Here is a 17,600-nt window from a genome sequence, read left to right on the forward strand (position 1 = left end):
CGCTTCGCGTGCTCAGTGCTTCTGCGGCCGCTAGCTACACTGTGCTACACTGTTCGCACGCTTCGCGTGCTCAGGGCAGCGCTGCTCCGCAGCGCTTCAGCGTGACACAAAAACACACGTCACAGGTGCCTCTTCTTTATATAAGGAGCGTGACACACACACAGACACACGTCACAGGTGCCTCTCTTTTATAAGTAAAGATAAATTGTTATACATCATGTTCGCATGTTCGACAAAACGTACTTGTCCAAGCGCGAAAGTAGGGCTCCAGTACAGTTAGCTGCATTTACCATGTTTACATGATGTTACGTAGTAACTGTTGCTACTTTTGCCTTCCCGAAAAGTTGAGTTTGAGTTTCTTCTCTGAGCCGCTGATTATTAGCCAGATCATTTTGGGTGGTCCTTTCGCACACGGGTTCAGCTTTATCGAAGCCCAATATTGTGGCCGACATGGAGCGTTCACCTCCGTCAGGACAAGCGACCTTCAACCGTGGCGTGGGCAAGGCACTGCCTCAGCGCGATGCAGCCCTGGGCTGTAGCTAGCCACTACAGTACAGTGTGGCTGTATGTAGCCATCACTACCATGATACTCGTACTCGTAGTCGTAGATCTACTAGTACTAGAAGTACACGTAGACGACGGCTGGATCATGCACGCTGTTCTGCGAGGCACACCACAATGCAATGTGAAGAGGCGCTTGCGCAAAAAGTTTCTCTTTCGAAGTGGCGCTCACATGCCATGGTGCACTTGCGAGCGGCTGCAGTTTACAAGCAATCCAAACCCACTGCTGCAAGGAGCAGCGGGTTGCCAACATGGCCACGGGTAGACGCTATTTGTACGGAAATGCTCCAGGACCTAGCGTCGACAACACAAAACCGACGACGAGTCAGAGTGATCGCATTGGTAAGTAACGCATGTTTGTCGTGGGCTTCTGGCGTTTTTTTTTGTGGCGTCCCTTGATGTGGACGACCCAATGCCTTCAACTGTATATACCCGGGTATATTCCGTTGTGGACTTCTGTTTCTTTCCAACTGCCAGCGAACAATGATCGGCCAAAAACAGCGCCCGCTCCACATTCCAAAACGCTGCACACACGAAAATTCAAGTCGGCGGACGGCTACACCCAAATTGCAGGATACAAGGTAAGACCTCCCTCATTCCTCTGCAGAGGGGTCTGCGTGGTGGACTACTGTAACATCTAATGGTGGCTGGGCAAGAGAAAGGGAAGAGAACTAATTGATGGGAGACCATACCAGGATTACACACACGGGGGGGGGGGGGGGGTGATGGGTGATTCCTCAAGCCAGGTAAGTGCCGAACATTAGCGATATCAGACGAAAAATCTAACTTGAAACCAGAGGAATGAGTGATATACCAATCGAATCAGAAAATGTTCCAACTAAATGCACTGCAGCAATCAGTAAAGAACCTACATTACGAAAGGTACGAAGACTGTAAACTAAAACAACTAACTCCAAGAACATGAGAACAACGGAAGATATAGAAAACGAGCACGGCAGGACAGTGCGTAGATTACTAAACTATTCATGCTCGGATATGGTACGATGCACATAGAGAGTGTGCTCAGGTTACACACTCAGACATGGATGGTCAAACACTAGACACTGACCTGGATTGGACATCCGTAACAGTGGTCAGCTACGGCTAGGCTATAGCATACAATGCATGTAACAGCCATGAATGAGTCTCAGTCGACCTACCAAGCATGACCAGCGCTAATGCACTGGACTACAACCATCAAAACAAAAGAAAGACCGGAATATTCTAGAACAAATCTAACATACCTCCCTCACGAACGAAGAGTGATAACTAGCATCTGAGTGAGTCTAAGAAACGAAAGTGCAAATAACGTAGCAATGAAGTGAACTAACAGACTGCAAGTAGTGTTCACTCAGTACCTTCGACTTCAAGGAGCACAAGCCGATGGACAGCTCGCTTGTAGAATCTCTCAGCCACCTGGAAGCTCTGCTAGCGGCACGATGTGCTTACTGGGCCATGTGGAGGTGGGCTTGGACAAGAAGGCTGGACCTGTCCACCATGTTGCATCATCGGCCAGGTAGTTCTGAAGCACTTCTGAGTAGCGCAGCTGTACAGTAGGATTTTTCTGGAACAGACGGTGTAGCGAGCAGAGCCGCTTCCTGGCGTACTGTTCCGATCTCTGCTGAATCTTTGGCTTGCTACCGTCGCCTCGCCATGGGATGCCGACAACGAACCGTGTGCCGTTGTGGTGGAGACTTTGCACGGTCATTGCGTCAGCCTCACGCTCATCCGGAGTCAGGTAGGATGATGTGCTCTTGGCCTGCATGCCAACGCTCTCGAGGTCCCAGAACTTGTTGACGGTGTTTATCAGTGTACTGTCACTTACAGCCAGTAGTGATTGTTCCGTCATCTCTGATGCGCTGTCAGTCGGACCTTCGCCGAACAGTACCCAGCCCAACGGTGTCTTCCTGGCAATTGGACCTCCCTCACTGCAGAATCGTTCGGCAAGTGAAATGTGCAGCTGCGGCGCATTGAGACCAATCAACAGATCCACTCTGGACTCGTTGCTTGCAGGTACGACGTCACTGAGATGCGGCCAGCGTTTCAGTTCCTCTGTCCAGTCGAAGGCTGGGACGGGACGCATGATGCGCGGAAGCATCCACACTCTGACGGTCGTTGACGACTGGCCATCAGCGTGACATAGTTCAGCTGATGTATAACGCTCCAGACGGAGCTTCTCTCCCCCCAGAACAGCGGTATCCAGCGGGACGTTAGCTTTCGTTGTCTGTAGCCCGAGCTGGCTGACAAGTTCTGTGGTTATAAAGCTGCAAGAAGATCCTGAATCCAGGAAGACGTTAGCTTTCCTTGACCCTGTCGGACCCTTTGCGGTGGTGGCAACAGTCATGAACGCGACAGACTTGGGCTCGATGGTAGTGCCACATGCAGTCTGGGTGTGTGCTGTCTTGTCGGCTGCTGATGCCTCTGTGCTTGTATCCTGGCAAGAAGCTGAGCGGTCCTTGCTGTGTTGACTATTGGCTCCGGTTGTCCGTTGGTTCAACTTCGTGTAGTGTAGCAGGCGATGATGTGGCCTACTACAGATGCTGCACTTGGACTGCTTGCATGACTTTGCCTTGTGGCCTGGGCCAAAGCAGCAGATGCAGACGGGCTTTGGTTTGATGAAGTCCCATCTCTGAGGGATTGTCAACTGCTTGAATTCTCGGCAATCGTTGAGTGCATGGTCTTTGTTGCAGTATATGCAATCGTTGCGGCTGTCTGGGCTCTGGCCACTAGTAGTTGCTACAAACGTACGGTCGGGCCGCTTGCCAAACTTGGCTCCACCACTACTTGGTCGCTGTTCAGCCAGCTCGGCGCCACTCATTCGTTCTTCGACCTGGCGCAGACGCTGGACTCTCTTGAGCAGGTACTCTGAGAAGGCACCAATGTCGCACTGCGAGTCGTCGTGCTTTTCCATAAAGCGTGTCAACACTGACTTGGGTACCTTCTGCGTGACACTTAGGTACAACTCTCGCCCTGGTGTGATGCCGCTGGCGCTGAGATTGATGAGTGCATTCCTCAGCTTTACGGCAAAACTCTTCAACCCGTCGAGGTCTCGCTCATTGACGAGTCGCGGCGCTGACATCAATTCTTTTTCATACCGGTCGATGTCCCGTGTTGGCCCGCCATACCATGCATCTAGCTCATGCAGTGCGGCATTGTAGGCACCAGGACCATCCACAATTTCGGCAATCAACTCATAGGCGTCACCACCTGTCAGCGCTTCTCGCAGACGTGCAAACTTGTGCCCCTCTGACAAGAATGCATCGTCGTCGATGAGTTGCTTAAAGCGCTGCTTCCACCGGCTGTAATCGTTTGTCTTGCCACTGAATCTCGGCAGCTCTAGTGGTCTCAAATGCTGTCTGGACAGCATGCTGTTGTAAATCTGCAGCTGCTCTGGACCAGACAATACTGCTGCAGGGGGTGCTGGCACTGTGGTAGCTGCTGACTTCTGTGCCCTGTGACTGTGTCCCTGCACAGAACTGATGGGTGCAAAACTGGACTGCACAGTCACTGGTTTCCAATTACTGGGTGTGACACCACATGTAACACTAGTACTAGTGGTAGTGGCCACACTGTATGATCTGCCAACACCAGGCCCTAGGTGTGTATTCACTGATGCTGTCACTGGCTGGGTCATGGCAGGTAAGCCATATCTTACTCCTGCCAGTCCTGGTCTGATTGAGCTCACTGGATTGTAGTTCAATGCACTTGGCCCTGGGCCAGGGTTGAGGCTGCTGCGGCTCACCTGAGTGGCTGGATGAATGGTAATCTGCCTCTGGCTCTGGTGAATGGAAGGCTGGGGCCGACTTGGCTGAGCTTGCACAGGCGGCTTAGCTACAGCCAGTACACGACCTGTACTGTTCACACCTTGGTGATGATCCCAGGACACAGAAGCGATCGAGCTGTGGTCGTCAGGAACACTTCCTGTGCCCTGCGCACCTACTGCAGCTCCAGAGCTACCCACACGGTCTACAGGCACAGGCACTGAACCTAGGAAATCTGCCGCCGCAGTTTGTAGATCCACACTGTTACTCAACTGAACCTTGCTGAGGTCAGGCAAACTCTGAGCGCCATTCTCCGGGCCTTGCTGATCTAGATCGCCTTCTTCCTCCGGACGAGGATCTGCGTCAAAGCCAGCACGACTAAGCGTGACAGCTCCTTGTCTGGGTTTACCAGCTCCGGTATCCAGATTGCTGAGCTCCAGCCTACGTAGAAACTGGGCATGACGCTCCAGCAAACTCGTCGTCAATCTTGGACTCTGAGTTTCCTTGCCTGCACTGGCGATTGGCATCATTGCCTCGGAGCTTGCAACAGAGTGCCGACTCCCAACGGAGGAGAGTTCAAGTGCAACAGCTGCCTTATCTGCTGCTAGGCGCTTCTGAATCACGTCTCTCTGCAACTCCAAGCGTTTCTTCGCCAGTTGCTCCGCTGTCTCCATCTCAAGTTGAGCCAGCTCCTCAGCCGCTTCGAACTCTTTCTCCGCGACTAAGACCTCTAGTTCAGCCGCTTTGCTGGACGTTCTCGAGGCCTTTGAGACACTGTCCCACTCACCAAGCCTAGAAGGCGGCCTACCCTTCGTAGTTCTCGAGCTAATTCTTTTCTCCGACATCGTCGGATCCGGCTCGAAGGACCAGAAAATGTTCCAACTAAATGCACTGCAGCAATCAGTAAAGAACCTACATTACGAAAGGTACGAAGACTGTAAACTAAAACAACTAACTCCAAGAACATGAGAACAACGGAAGATATAGAAAACGAGCACGGCAGGACAGTGCGTAGATTACTAAACTATTCATGCTCGGATATGGTACGATGCACATAGAGAGTGTGCTCAGGTTACACACTCAGACATGAATGGTCAAACACTAGACACTGACCTGGATTGGACATCCGTAACAGTGGTCAGCTACGGCTAGGCTATAGCATACAATGCATGTAACAGCCATGAATGAGTCTCAGTCGACCTACCAAGCATGACCAGCACTAATGCACTGGACTACAACCATCAAAACAAAAGAAAGACCGGAATATTCTAGAACAAATCTAACAGTATCCAAAACGCTCCGTACTGGTCAAATTTTAGGTGAATCCAAGCTATGGAAGCGGTATTTATACGCGCTCGAAGTAGGATGACAGGCACCCGCCATTGTCATGCTGAGGGATGCACCACTGCATACAAACAGCAAGAATCGATGGCACAAAACTTAGTCAAAAGCCGTCAACTTGCCCAGTGCGTCATGAGCGGTTGCCATGGGGAACAAAGTGCAGTGCTGAGGGAAAGTGCAAAAATTACGACGAATCCGTACTCCAAGCAACAAAATTAATTAGTTCGTCTCGCCATGGACGGCAAAGGACAACACCTTGTCGGAATCAAGCATTTTTGTTTCTCTATCGCAAAGCTACTAATGTAGTATCGAACAACTACGCCAGTGAGAATCCAGGAACATTGGGACGTGTTTTGTACAGTTATTTTCATCGTTCACCTTGCTCTGTTCCAAGACCAGTCCATTCGATATCGTGTCGATTTGGTTTACCTCGAGCTGCTTAGCCAGAGATGATCCAACGCACAAATCACGTTGTTCCTCTGGGCCTCTCATCAGAACTGAAACCACTACTTGAACACGCACGTAGACCACTCATATGTACCCTGTTCACATAGGTGCGCACAAAAAGATCAAAAAACTATGGTGCGCAAGCAAGCACGGCGACCAAACTTTGCAAGAAACTAAATTCAAGGACGCGGAAGACGATGGTGAGCGAATCCAAGGCGTGCACCGATGCGCAGGGACCGAAAAAGCCAAACGAAAATAACCTACTTTGGCTCAACGGCAGCTTCGCGAAAACACAACGCAGATTGCTAGTTCAAACTCTGAACAGGGGCTTTCTCTTTGCTTTTCGCCTTCTTCCTCTCCAAACATTTCAAAAACAAGCTTGGGCTGCTGTACGAGGCCATGGAAGTATGCTGCTTGGACGCCCACGCGATTTTTTCAGCCTGGTGCAGGATCATGGTCGTGTGCCACGCGTGACTGTAGCTGGTATGGTCAGCCCTGCGACACGATTTTAGGGCGATTACGTAACCACTCTGACATCTCTACGAACATGTACCAGTACGGGCAGTACTGGCAGTAGGTGCTAGTTATCTGCTGGTGGAAGTCTGGGTCCTCCCTTGAATAAATGTAATAATAATGCTCTAAGCATCTGAGCTATGGTCAGTATGGGACACGGCTGAACCTAGAAGGTGCTGACAAGTAAGTTTTTCACTGTCCAAAGGCAGCTCACAACACGTTCCACGCATACTGATGGCACTGGATCTTTTTTTCTTTGGTGTTGCCCGCGGTTGGTACCGTCATATATCTGATTCTGTCCCTAAATCTTGTCCGCACGTAGGCCAGTTGGGTTTCACTATATTAGTGAACGTGTCATCAACATAACGTAGCCAAGTCTTGATCATACCGTATCTCCACATTTCCCTAGCAAGTGTTGATCATACCGTATCTCCACATTTCCCTAGCAATTGCTCCTCCTGCCATTCCGTGGATAGGTCTCCTAAGACCGGAGAAAGTGGGGAACTCATGGCTGCTCCTCTGGTTTGCATGAAGAACTCTCGTCTTTATATCTGAAATACGTGTTGTTGACGCAGAACTCAACCAGTGTAGTAATGCTGTTAAAACACACAGTGAAGTTTTTCATTCACTAGGATCTTGTGCTGCTAGTTTCTCCCTCATACTTGCCAACCATACTGGTTTTCCTGGTATTAGGCCACACTTTGTTTTTTCTATGTTTCTCGTCGGCAAATTTTAACAAAAGGTACGCGGGCGGGCGGAAAAAAAACAAAAGCCAAGGAAAAAACAAGAACAATTTCTACTGAAAACTGTATACATTTTACAATGTACATGTATACATTGTACAATCATGTACATGTAGTCCCATACATGATTGCACTACATTATCACATCAGCCCACGAATATCAGGCAAACTGCAACAATGTCAATGAGAGCATAAAGTTTGATTACGAGATGGCGAAGAGAACATACATTTATCTGCTATCGCATCAACAAACGTTTCCCACTCGTCATTAATTTTTTGTTTTGTTACTTCAACGTTCTTGTGTCCGCTTATCAAACTCTTGTCTCCGCTTATCAAACTCTTGTCTCCATGCTGCTCATCTTTTCCTTGCCATGCGTCTATTGCTTGGATTTTCTGCCTACGACATCGTTCCACAGACGCCAGTTGCCGCGGAACTCGTCCGACTTACTGTTCCTGGGACCCACGAGGCTCAGCTCAGCCAGTGAACGACTGAAAGCTTCGTCATGACAGCCTTCATCGCAGAGAACGGACGAGGAGCGCTCCTTTGCTGCATGCTGTGGTGGAAACGTTTACGATTATTGATTGACGCATCTAGCTGCTGCAGCATGTGCAGCGTACATACATGTACACATGTACATGTACGTAGTATGAACTTGTTTTTTCTTCCGAAATTTCTGAAAACCTACGCGGGCGATGACGAGAAACATAGAAAAAACAAAGTGTGGCCTTATACCAGGAAACTATGGTCACTACCGGCATACCGGGGATTTTTGACTTTGATCGAAAAACTACCTGTTTTGGCACTGAACCATGAGTGTTCAAAAAACGGTTGTTTTTCAAGTTTGGTGTATTAAAGGGGAAGTGCATCGATTTTTCGAGTAGGGTCCAGAAGAAAGACAATTAATCGCACCGATATCAAATTTTGATATCGGTTCGAATGGCATATCTCTCGCTTCCATACGATAAGCCAAACTTTCCAAATCGCCAATTGTATACTCACGTTGCCATAGCGACCAGCGCAGCGATAACTTTCGAAAGGCTTAGCTCCACCACAGAGAAGGTCGATTCACTGTAGAAATTGGTCATTTTCAATTGGTTTATTGTACTCACGAAGGTTTATTCAATCCTGTTAGTGCAGTGAACTGTTTATTAGTAGTCCTCTCGGTTGGGTTATGGGACGTGACACCGACAGGAGAAAGTTGGAGTGCGAAAACATCAGCAGACAAGCGAAAATAGTGACGAACAAAATGCTGAAATCTTGGTTGGACAAATCAGACGTTCAGCATTTCCCCCAACCAAGGACCATGCCGTTTTCTCTTTCCACTTCCTGAAGATGGATGTGATGCTTCCTGGCGATTCTCCTATCTCTCGTAACATCTTCTGAAGCCAGGTGAGACGACGGGTGGTGGAGATTGACGAATGAAATAATGTCGTACGTTTGAAAGTTTGCTGAAAATGTCTCAGGAGAGATGGCGAATACCAAGCATCTTCTCCTAGAGGAACCATTTCCCAGGCACAGTCAGCCTAGGGAAATGTAGGAGAAGGCCGATAAACAGTTCACGGCACTAACAGCATTGAATACAGCGCTTCTTTCACATCGTGAATACAACAAGACAATTGAAAATGACCAATTTCTGCAGTGATCGACCATCTCTGTGGAGGAGCTAAGCCTTTCATACGTCATCACTGCGCTGGTCGCTATGGCAATGTGTGTATACAATTGGCGATTTGGCAAGTTTGGCTTATCGTATGGAAGCGAGAGATACGCCATTCGAACCTATATCAAATTGTCTTTCTTCTGGACCCTACTCGAAAAATCGATGCACTTCCCCTTTAAAGAAGGGGCACATGCGGCCCTGCATTTCACAGAATCACACATGTAGGTGCGGTCTGACAATAAAGAAACTCAGGTTTTGGTCCCCCAATGAGCAATGGGTTAGAAATGAATAAAAAATAAAAATAAAAACTTCTCAGAAAAAGAAAATGGCCGAAATCGGCGAAAACTAGGGAAACTGGGTGTGTGACTAAGGCATTTGCTTTGGCTGGGTTGGCAAGTATGCTCCCTGAGAATCCTCATCGTGGTGTATTATAGGAACTTTCGTGAACAAGCTTTTCACGTCGAAGCTGGCCATTATGTGGTTGAGGAGTATGTTTCAGGAGGGTTCTAGAACAAAGTCAGTGACCTGGAAGTGACCTCAGTGGAAGTGACCTGGAAGTGTTTTGACAGGTTGTGGTTTGACCTTGTCGATTTGTGGTTTAACCTTTGATTACTTTGTGGTGACATCTGTCAAATAGTGTTACCCGATCACGTGTAGCATGAGCTATAATCCAACTACTTCTACTGTTGGCTCACGCACCGAAAACTCTAGAACACCTGGCCGGGTTATGTAATATGGGCGAGTTTTTTTGCTTGGTTCTCCTAACTCTGCCACTTTGACGTCTATGGAAGTGTCCGTTATCGTTGAGATGAATTCTTGAGATTTTGTGACATGTGTCGGTGACTCGCCTGTGAGTGTCCATACAAATTTAGCCAGGAACGGTGCTAGTCGGTGGACCGGAGAGCCAATGGCCACCACTATTGGCCTGAGTGGTATGTTGTCTTTGTGAATCTTGGGAAGACCATAGAAATGTGGAGCCGTGCTGCCCGTGCACGCCTGAGGGTTGTAGAATAGCGTCTGGGAGCGAGATATTTCATCACCCATCTTTCCATTGGTCGTAGAACTCTAAGGAGTTTGTCTACAATCCCGTCCGTGGGATCCCGTGGTGGTGGTGGTGGGGGGGGGGGGGGGGGGGGTAGGTCGTATGGTCGTTCAGATGTTCTTGAATCTTCTTATTGTAGTCCGCTAGGTCCATCAGCATGACCGCTCGTCCTTTGTCTGCTGGCAGTATCTTGACTGTGTTCAATTTCCGGAGGCTTCTCAGCACTCAGGCCTGTGCTCTTGTTATGTTCGGGCCCGGTCACGCTAGTGGCGGGGTCAAGTGCTTCTTGCACTGTCTTGCATGTGGCTATTGCCAGGCCACGGCGATCATCCGGAAGTTTGTTTGCCCACATCTCCATTCTTGTAATGATCTCTTCTCTTGGAACTCCTTTCGGTGGGCCTGAGGCCGAAATCAAGGCCCAGTTCCAGGAGGTTGGTTTGATCTCTCGTGAGGTTGTGAGAGGAGAGGTTGAAACCATTAGGTTTCTTTGTCGGAGTTGGAGTACCTACGGGCTGGTGAAGGCTGGAGTTTTTTTCTTCAATTCAAGTGTGTGTGTGTGTGTGTGTGTGTGTGTGTGTGTGTGTGTGTGTGTGTGTGTGTGTGTGTGTGTGTGTGTGTGTGTGTAGCGTTGTAGCGTTGTAGCATGTTGGACGGTGGCTGCACTTTGCTCTTCGATCCACTTCCACATACAGCACACTTGCCACTGGGCACATTGGCACCTTGTCTACGACTCTTAGTACGAGTTTTAGTTAATGTGATGGATGACAGGCGAGACAATGTAAATGTGGTGAAATACGGGAGAAAGCTATGGCCAGAACCGACAACATCAAAACAAGCATACTACAGCATAGGGTTGGCACCTTGTCTGCGAGTTTTACATACAATGTGGGAGAGCATAGCGGGTGATAACTCAACGCAAGGCAAGTGCAGTAGATGTACATGTAGGTGTGTGAACAAGGTCACGTGACTGGCAATACTGTACTGAGTGTAAGTGATAGCTCTCTGATGCTGATAGGTTGAGACTCGCATGCTGTACAGTTTATAAATAGGCAGTACAAGCTAAGCCTGAACTTCAGTACTTGTAATTTTAACCTTTCTTATAACTGACAGAGGTATCACTTGAACACCAACCGATTTCTTGAAGGTTACTGCCTGGGTCAATGTGGATTCTGTCTGAACTTGTTTCGCAAACTCAACCTGTTTGATACTGAGCCCTACCAAGTAATAGAGCCCATGAAAGCAGGATGGACAAAAATCAATGCCGTGTTCTACTATCAAAGTATGCGGCGGCGGCAGCCCATGAGTACATGATGCATGATGATCATCAGCGGATATTGGATCTGTATTGCTGTTTTGCTGGACACTCCTGGAAGTATGATACCATAATGTGTAGAGGATGTGATGGCCTGTGAGGCCAGTCAGATGTTGGTCTGGCCTTTCCAGGCCTTTTCAGGTCACCCGATCCTCAGTAAAATAAAGTCGAGACGTTACCAATGTCATGCCCATCTTAGCTGGAAAGATCCCTTCTAGTGGGAGTTTTTCTATTATTGTAATGTTGTTCTCTTTCTTTATTCCAAACAACAACTAACCCGGAGCTCCGGAAAGCTCTGTAATATGATGCCAACAGAATGTAATGGTGTGCGTGCATGAGTACAGACTCGGTACAGGCGTGGGAAGCGGCATATGTAAATCATTAATGGATAGGAGTACAAACGGTGTCGCGTGCATACATGCGTGTGACAGTCCATACATGTATATGTGAACACTACAATAATATATGTATGTACTTGATGGGTCATAGTATGAGTAACGCCATGCTTATGTGATCATGTGTGTGTGTGCGGGTGTGTGTGTGGGTGGGTGTGTGGGTGTGTGTGTGGGGGGGGGGGGGGGGGGGTGTGTGCCGTGTGTGCGTGTGCGTATGCTTGTGTGCTGTTCTGCCACTGTGTGTGAGGTGTGTGCTCGCTTGCTGTTGTACATGCGCATGTCTTGTGTAGATTGGTGGTTTCCTTGGTGCAGGCATCTACACCAATGTGTGGGAGGTGACAGATAAGTCGACCAACACCAAGCGGGCTATGAAGATTGTGAGTACCGTATTTTACCGGTTATAAGTCGACCCCGGTTATAGGTCGACCCCCCATATCCGGAGGTCTTAATTATGTTTTTAAAGTGTTTGCCCAACGAAGCACTGCTAACCGCTCCCTGCTACTAACACATGAACAAATCACATAAACACTCCTCATTGGATTCTGAAACATCCCAATCCTTTAAAAAGGCAAATAAACTTGGCAAAAATGCATACACATGGTGCACTCGTGTATTCAGTGCAGGTCATTTTTGGAAGATACCGATAATTCCCGGTTATAAGTCGTATCCCGGTTGTAAGTCGACCCCCACCTTTTCTCCTGCTATTTTCAGTCGTAAAAAGGTCAACTTATAACCGGAAAAATACGGTAATCTCCAGTGCAGTGCACGGAGCTTCAACCTATCTAAGCCAACCGCTCAACGGGCCTTCAAAATGTGGTCCCTAAATACAGGCGATTTTCTTACCCAGGGTCATTTGACTTTACAGTGAAACCTGTCTAAGACAACCGCTCAAGGGACCTTGAAAATGTGGTCTCTGTAACCAGGTGGTCTCCTTATCCAGGGTCATTTGACTGGAAATAGCATCTCTTGATCATGTTGCAGTAGTCTTCAGGGACAGGTGGTCGCCTTATCCGACTGGTCGCCTCGACAGGTTTTACTGTAAATGATTCCCTCGGTCCTAGTTATTCATGTAGTGGTCCTCTAAGACAGGTGGTCGCATTATCCGAGTGGTCGCCTTGATGTGTTTCACTGTAAGCGAACGCAGGCCGAAGTTGCATTGAACTGCACGGAAACATGCTGTTTGCCTCATGAGCTTATGCTTGAGGCTAGAGTGTGCAGCATTGCCCAGAGCGTACAAGTGCCGATGGGTTGCTGTCGCGACTCATGTCTCGGAAATACGTCATCTTCATGATGTAATTAGCTCCGTGTATGCAGTCAAGATGCGAAGTTGAGCGCGAGAAATACGCATCTGTGTGCGGTGAAGACCATCACATCTACCTGCAATAGAAGGCCAAGAAGACGCTGCTAAGCAAAACTCTGCAGATCCCAATCACTGGCACTGGCTGCACTTGTATTTCTACAGTGCCTGCACAACAGTTTCAACAGTTTCAACAGTTTCAAGCCTTCTTGAGAACTCTATGTGTACACTAGCATCACACCCATGGTCCAATCACACACATGGTCCAATCACACACATGGTCCAATCACACACATGGTCCAATCACACACATGGTCCAATCACACACATGGTCCAATCACACACATGGTCCAATCACACACATGGTCCAATCACACACATGGTCCAATCACACACATGGTCCAATCACACACATGGTCCAATCACACACATGGTCCAATCACACACATGGTCCAATCACACACATGGTCCAATCACACACATGGTCCAATCACACACATGGTCCAATCACACACATGGTCCAATCACACACATGGTCCAATCACACACATGGTCCAATCACACACATGGTCCAATCACACACATGGTCCAATCACACACATGGTCCAATCACACACATGGTCCAATCACACACATGGTCCAATCACACACATGGTCCAATCACACACATGGTCCAATCACTCACATGGTCCAATCACACACATGGTCCAATCACACACTTGGTCCAATCACACACTTGGTCCAATCACACACATGGTCCAATCACACACATGGTCCAATCACACACATGGTCCAATCACACACTTGGTCCAATCACACACTTGGTCCAATCACACACATGGTCCAATCACACACACATGGTCTAATCACACACATGGTCCAATCACACACATGGTCCAACAGGACACACGCTGCGCATGTACTCCACCGCAAGTTGGCCCGGCATGTGCTATCAAGTATCAACTATGTGACCCCTTCAGCCTGTTTTTCATGCTGACTATCGCCGGACTTGATGCATCTCTCAGTACATGACTGTATGTAGTAGTGACGGCAACCCTGGCATGCTCTTTACTGTTGTATGCTGTTGTTTGAACTGTTTGAACTGTTTGTTCTGTTTGCTCTGTTTGCACTGGTTGAACTGTTTGAACTGGTTGAACTGTTTGAACTGTTGTTTGCACTGTTCCTGTGTTTGCTGTGTTTGAACTGTTTGCCATGAAGTATGAGTATACGGTTCCCGTGGATCACAGGAATGCGGTTGAGGAAGTGAGGCAGCTGCAGGGCTGCAAGCACCCCAGCATGTGTGAGATCCGTCACGTGTTCATGACGCGATATTTCCAAGAATGGGTAAGCAAGCCTGCGTGCTCCTCTCCCATTCATATCCGAACTGTACTACTTGGAAATGCAGATTGCTTTTCTACTAAAGTAGTAGTCTGCTAAGGCACCGCCTTATTGTGTTTTTGTTGTGTGATGTGCACGCTCTCAAAGAATATGCAATGGCTGCAGCGTGTGGAGTACAAAATGACGGCTTTGAGCAGCAAAGCCAAGTTAGCCCACGCATGCACGTGTTTTGTCACGGTTCGTCACGCGGCACATGAATAAAAAATATTTTTTGGTGGATGAAAAAATAAATCTTGCGTGGCCGCTTTGCCCTGCCTCGTGTCAGCAAAGCAACTTCCTTGTCAACAATTTCTGTCATCCAGTTAGCCAAAGTGACTCAAGGTTGTGTTTTCTCCGTTTTCTCCTTTGTCTCTCCGCCAAGCTGTACAAGAGTATTAGTTGTGCTAGTCTGCGTAGACAAGCGCTGACTCGTGTGAGCTGGAAGCTCTTGAAAATTCACAACTTCAAACAGCGATCGATCGCGCTTGGTTGAAATATTTATTTGTTGCGTGGGCAGATAGAGTAGCTCATGGTCGCAGTAGTGAATTTCCTGGAGTTCATGAGGCCAAGCAAGAACTACTCGAAGCAGTTGACCAGTTATTTAGGCCTCGATATGGCAGTGGCGTTGACGCCAACTCAGAAATGGCTGTGATTACCTGTCAAAAAATCTAGCCAAAGAAGTAGACAAGGAGCAGAGGCATTTACATGGACAACGTACGATGGTGGTTTGCAACATGCTACTACTGCTGGAGCGACGTTGAGTGCAGGGACGATCGTTGATCATCTACGTATCAGGTGTGGTTGTCAAACGCTTGTGGCCTTTGATGTGGATATGAAGATTTTATGCCCACTGTGCGTTCGTTATGCACCACATCTGCTGTGCACGTGGCATTACCCTCTCTCAGGGAGAAATCATCAACCCAGTCAATCTGGGTAAAACTATTCCTGATAGCTGTGCAGGCCAGCACAAGAACCAGTACGCTGCACTTAACAAGGTGCTTATGTTCGTGTGCCTGATGGTCAATGGAATGGGTTCAACTGAAAGCAACGGTTCCGCAGGTCTTCGACAACCTCAGCAAGGTGGTCGGCCCAGCAACAGTGGTGACGGTACTGGCATAGAAGTCGACAAGCGAGGACCAGGTGATGCGGCTACCTGACAAGAAGTTATTTGCCTTTCTAGCGCTTTGAGTGAGTAGTCCACGCGCACTAGCTACACAACGCGGGAACTGCTGTCGCTGATCGGAACCTTGTCCTTGCCGCAAAGGTGGTTCCTCCCGGCAGAACCTTCATCCGTCAACTCCTGTATCTTAGCTGGACAACTCTCTTCAGTCTCTTCAGTCAGTAGTCAACTCAACACAAAAGCTCACTTGGACATCGAATGGTCGCGCTCCTTTGCCGAAAACTGGAATGGCCAATCCTTCTTCTACGATGTCTGTTTTCAAGTCCCCTGACCTTGAGCTATTCATGAATGCGTCTGATGTTGGCTTCTGCGGTTTCTATCAAGGACAATCGTTTTTGGGGCAACAGGCCGCTGAGATGCAGCATGAACCTATTGTGATTACTCGCTTCCGAGAACTGGCTTCCACAGCCAACCAGTGCCTGGTGCCAACTCCTCCGCTGAACACGCCGCTCTGATTGCTGCCAGCAATGATCTCATGAGCGACTCAGACTTTAAGCCCGGTATTTGCGCACACATAATCTGATGTACCCAGTTTCGGCTATGGCCGAGTTCCGGTCCCTGACCGCTACTGCCGGCAGCTCACGGTCAGTGTTTGTGTTCGTCGACGGCGGCTACTTCTCCCGAGTTTTCTCGACTAGGATCCTCAACTGCAACCGGGTGAGCTCCCATTCTGTGCGCATTGGCGGGGCCACACTCATGGCTCACCGGAGTACAAGTGTCTGTGAAGCAGCCATATGCCGTGCAGGCTGCTGGCGAAGTGCAGCATCCGATCACTATGTCAGGCGTGCAGCCGTATACCCTCTGTGCAATGGCTAGCAGCAAAGACTGGAACAGCCCACGCCCATGTGGTGTTGAGAACAGAAGTGAGGTACATTTGTAGTGTTGTACAGTGTTGTGCCTTCCGCTTGTTGTGCAGTCCTTGTGCCGGTGTGGCTCTGTGGGTATCACTTAGGGGTTTGCCATGGTTACTTGGAGGAAGTTATGCTAATGAGCGATGCCGTGAGAAATGGCTTGATCGTAAACACTGGTTTTTGGGAGGGTCAAATGCATTTGCCTCTCAGTGTTGTGCTGTACTGTCTCAGTGTTGTGACACCTGTATGTTGTTGTGGGGTGGACCCGCCGGTTTGAGGCATGGGTGGTCAACTGTGTATGTTGTATCGGACGGTGTGTTCCCGTTTGAAGTTGCCGGGCCACCATGTGGTTGACCCGCCGATAATGGAGGCATGGGTGGTCAACTGTGTCTATTGTATCGGTGTGTTCCCGTTTGAAGTTGCCGGGCCACCCATGTGGTTGACCCGCCGATAATGGAGGCATGGGTGGTCAACTGTGTCTATTGTATCGGTGTGTTCCCGTTTGAAGTTGCCGGGCCACCATGTGGTTGACCCGCCGATAATGGAGGCATGGGTGGTCAACTGTGTATGTTGTATCGGTGTGTTCCGTTTGAAGTTGCCGGGCCACCATGTGGTTGACCCACCGAAAATGGAGGCATGGGTGGTCAACCGTGTATATGTATCATTGAAGTTGCAATACGTACATTGCTGTGACTCGCCCGATTGCTGGTGCCGGGCACCTACGCATTTATTTGTCTACTGGTGAAGAGATATCTCTTCTGGTTTATTGCATAATTCTTGGCTCAATGTTATCCACGGTGTCGCTCGATGCAAAGTCTCGTAAATATTTATCAGACAAAATTGAAAAAAAACTATGGCAAACCCCACTTCCTTGTATTCTATCTGCTTGGTGTACACGTGTCCACGTTGTGTACGTTTGGCACGCACATGCGTGCGTGTGTATGTGAGAGCGTGTCTGGATAAATGTGCATATTGATGTTTTGGTTGTTTTAAGTTTTATTGTGTGTATGCGTGCATGCATGTGGGTTAATATCACATTATTTACTAGGGTCAAACAACGGCAAACAGGTTTTACTCCATGGCTTGGCCAGGTTCAGTGGTCATCCTGTGACATATTGATGT

At 48.6% G+C, this 17,600-nt stretch overlaps 1 protein-coding gene across 1 annotated transcript; it reads left to right on the top strand.

The window, feature by feature from the left end:
- Positions 1-637: 637 nt before the first annotated feature.
- Positions 638-16,082, top strand: LOC135823643 (uncharacterized). Its single transcript, XM_065336491.1, has 6 exons — positions 638-903; positions 1,039-1,142; positions 12,064-12,150; positions 14,289-14,414; positions 15,353-15,587; positions 15,952-16,082. The coding sequence occupies exons 1-6, from the start codon at positions 813-815 to the stop codon at positions 16,080-16,082; spliced, it is 774 nt and encodes a 257-aa protein (XP_065192563.1). The 5' UTR covers positions 638-812.
- Positions 16,083-17,600: the final 1,518 nt, after the last annotated feature.

Source organism: Sycon ciliatum, chromosome 8 (assembly GCF_964019385.1).
Source record: "Sycon ciliatum chromosome 8, ocSycCili1.1, whole genome shotgun sequence".
NCBI lineage: Eukaryota > Metazoa > Porifera > Calcarea > Leucosolenida > Sycettidae > Sycon > Sycon ciliatum.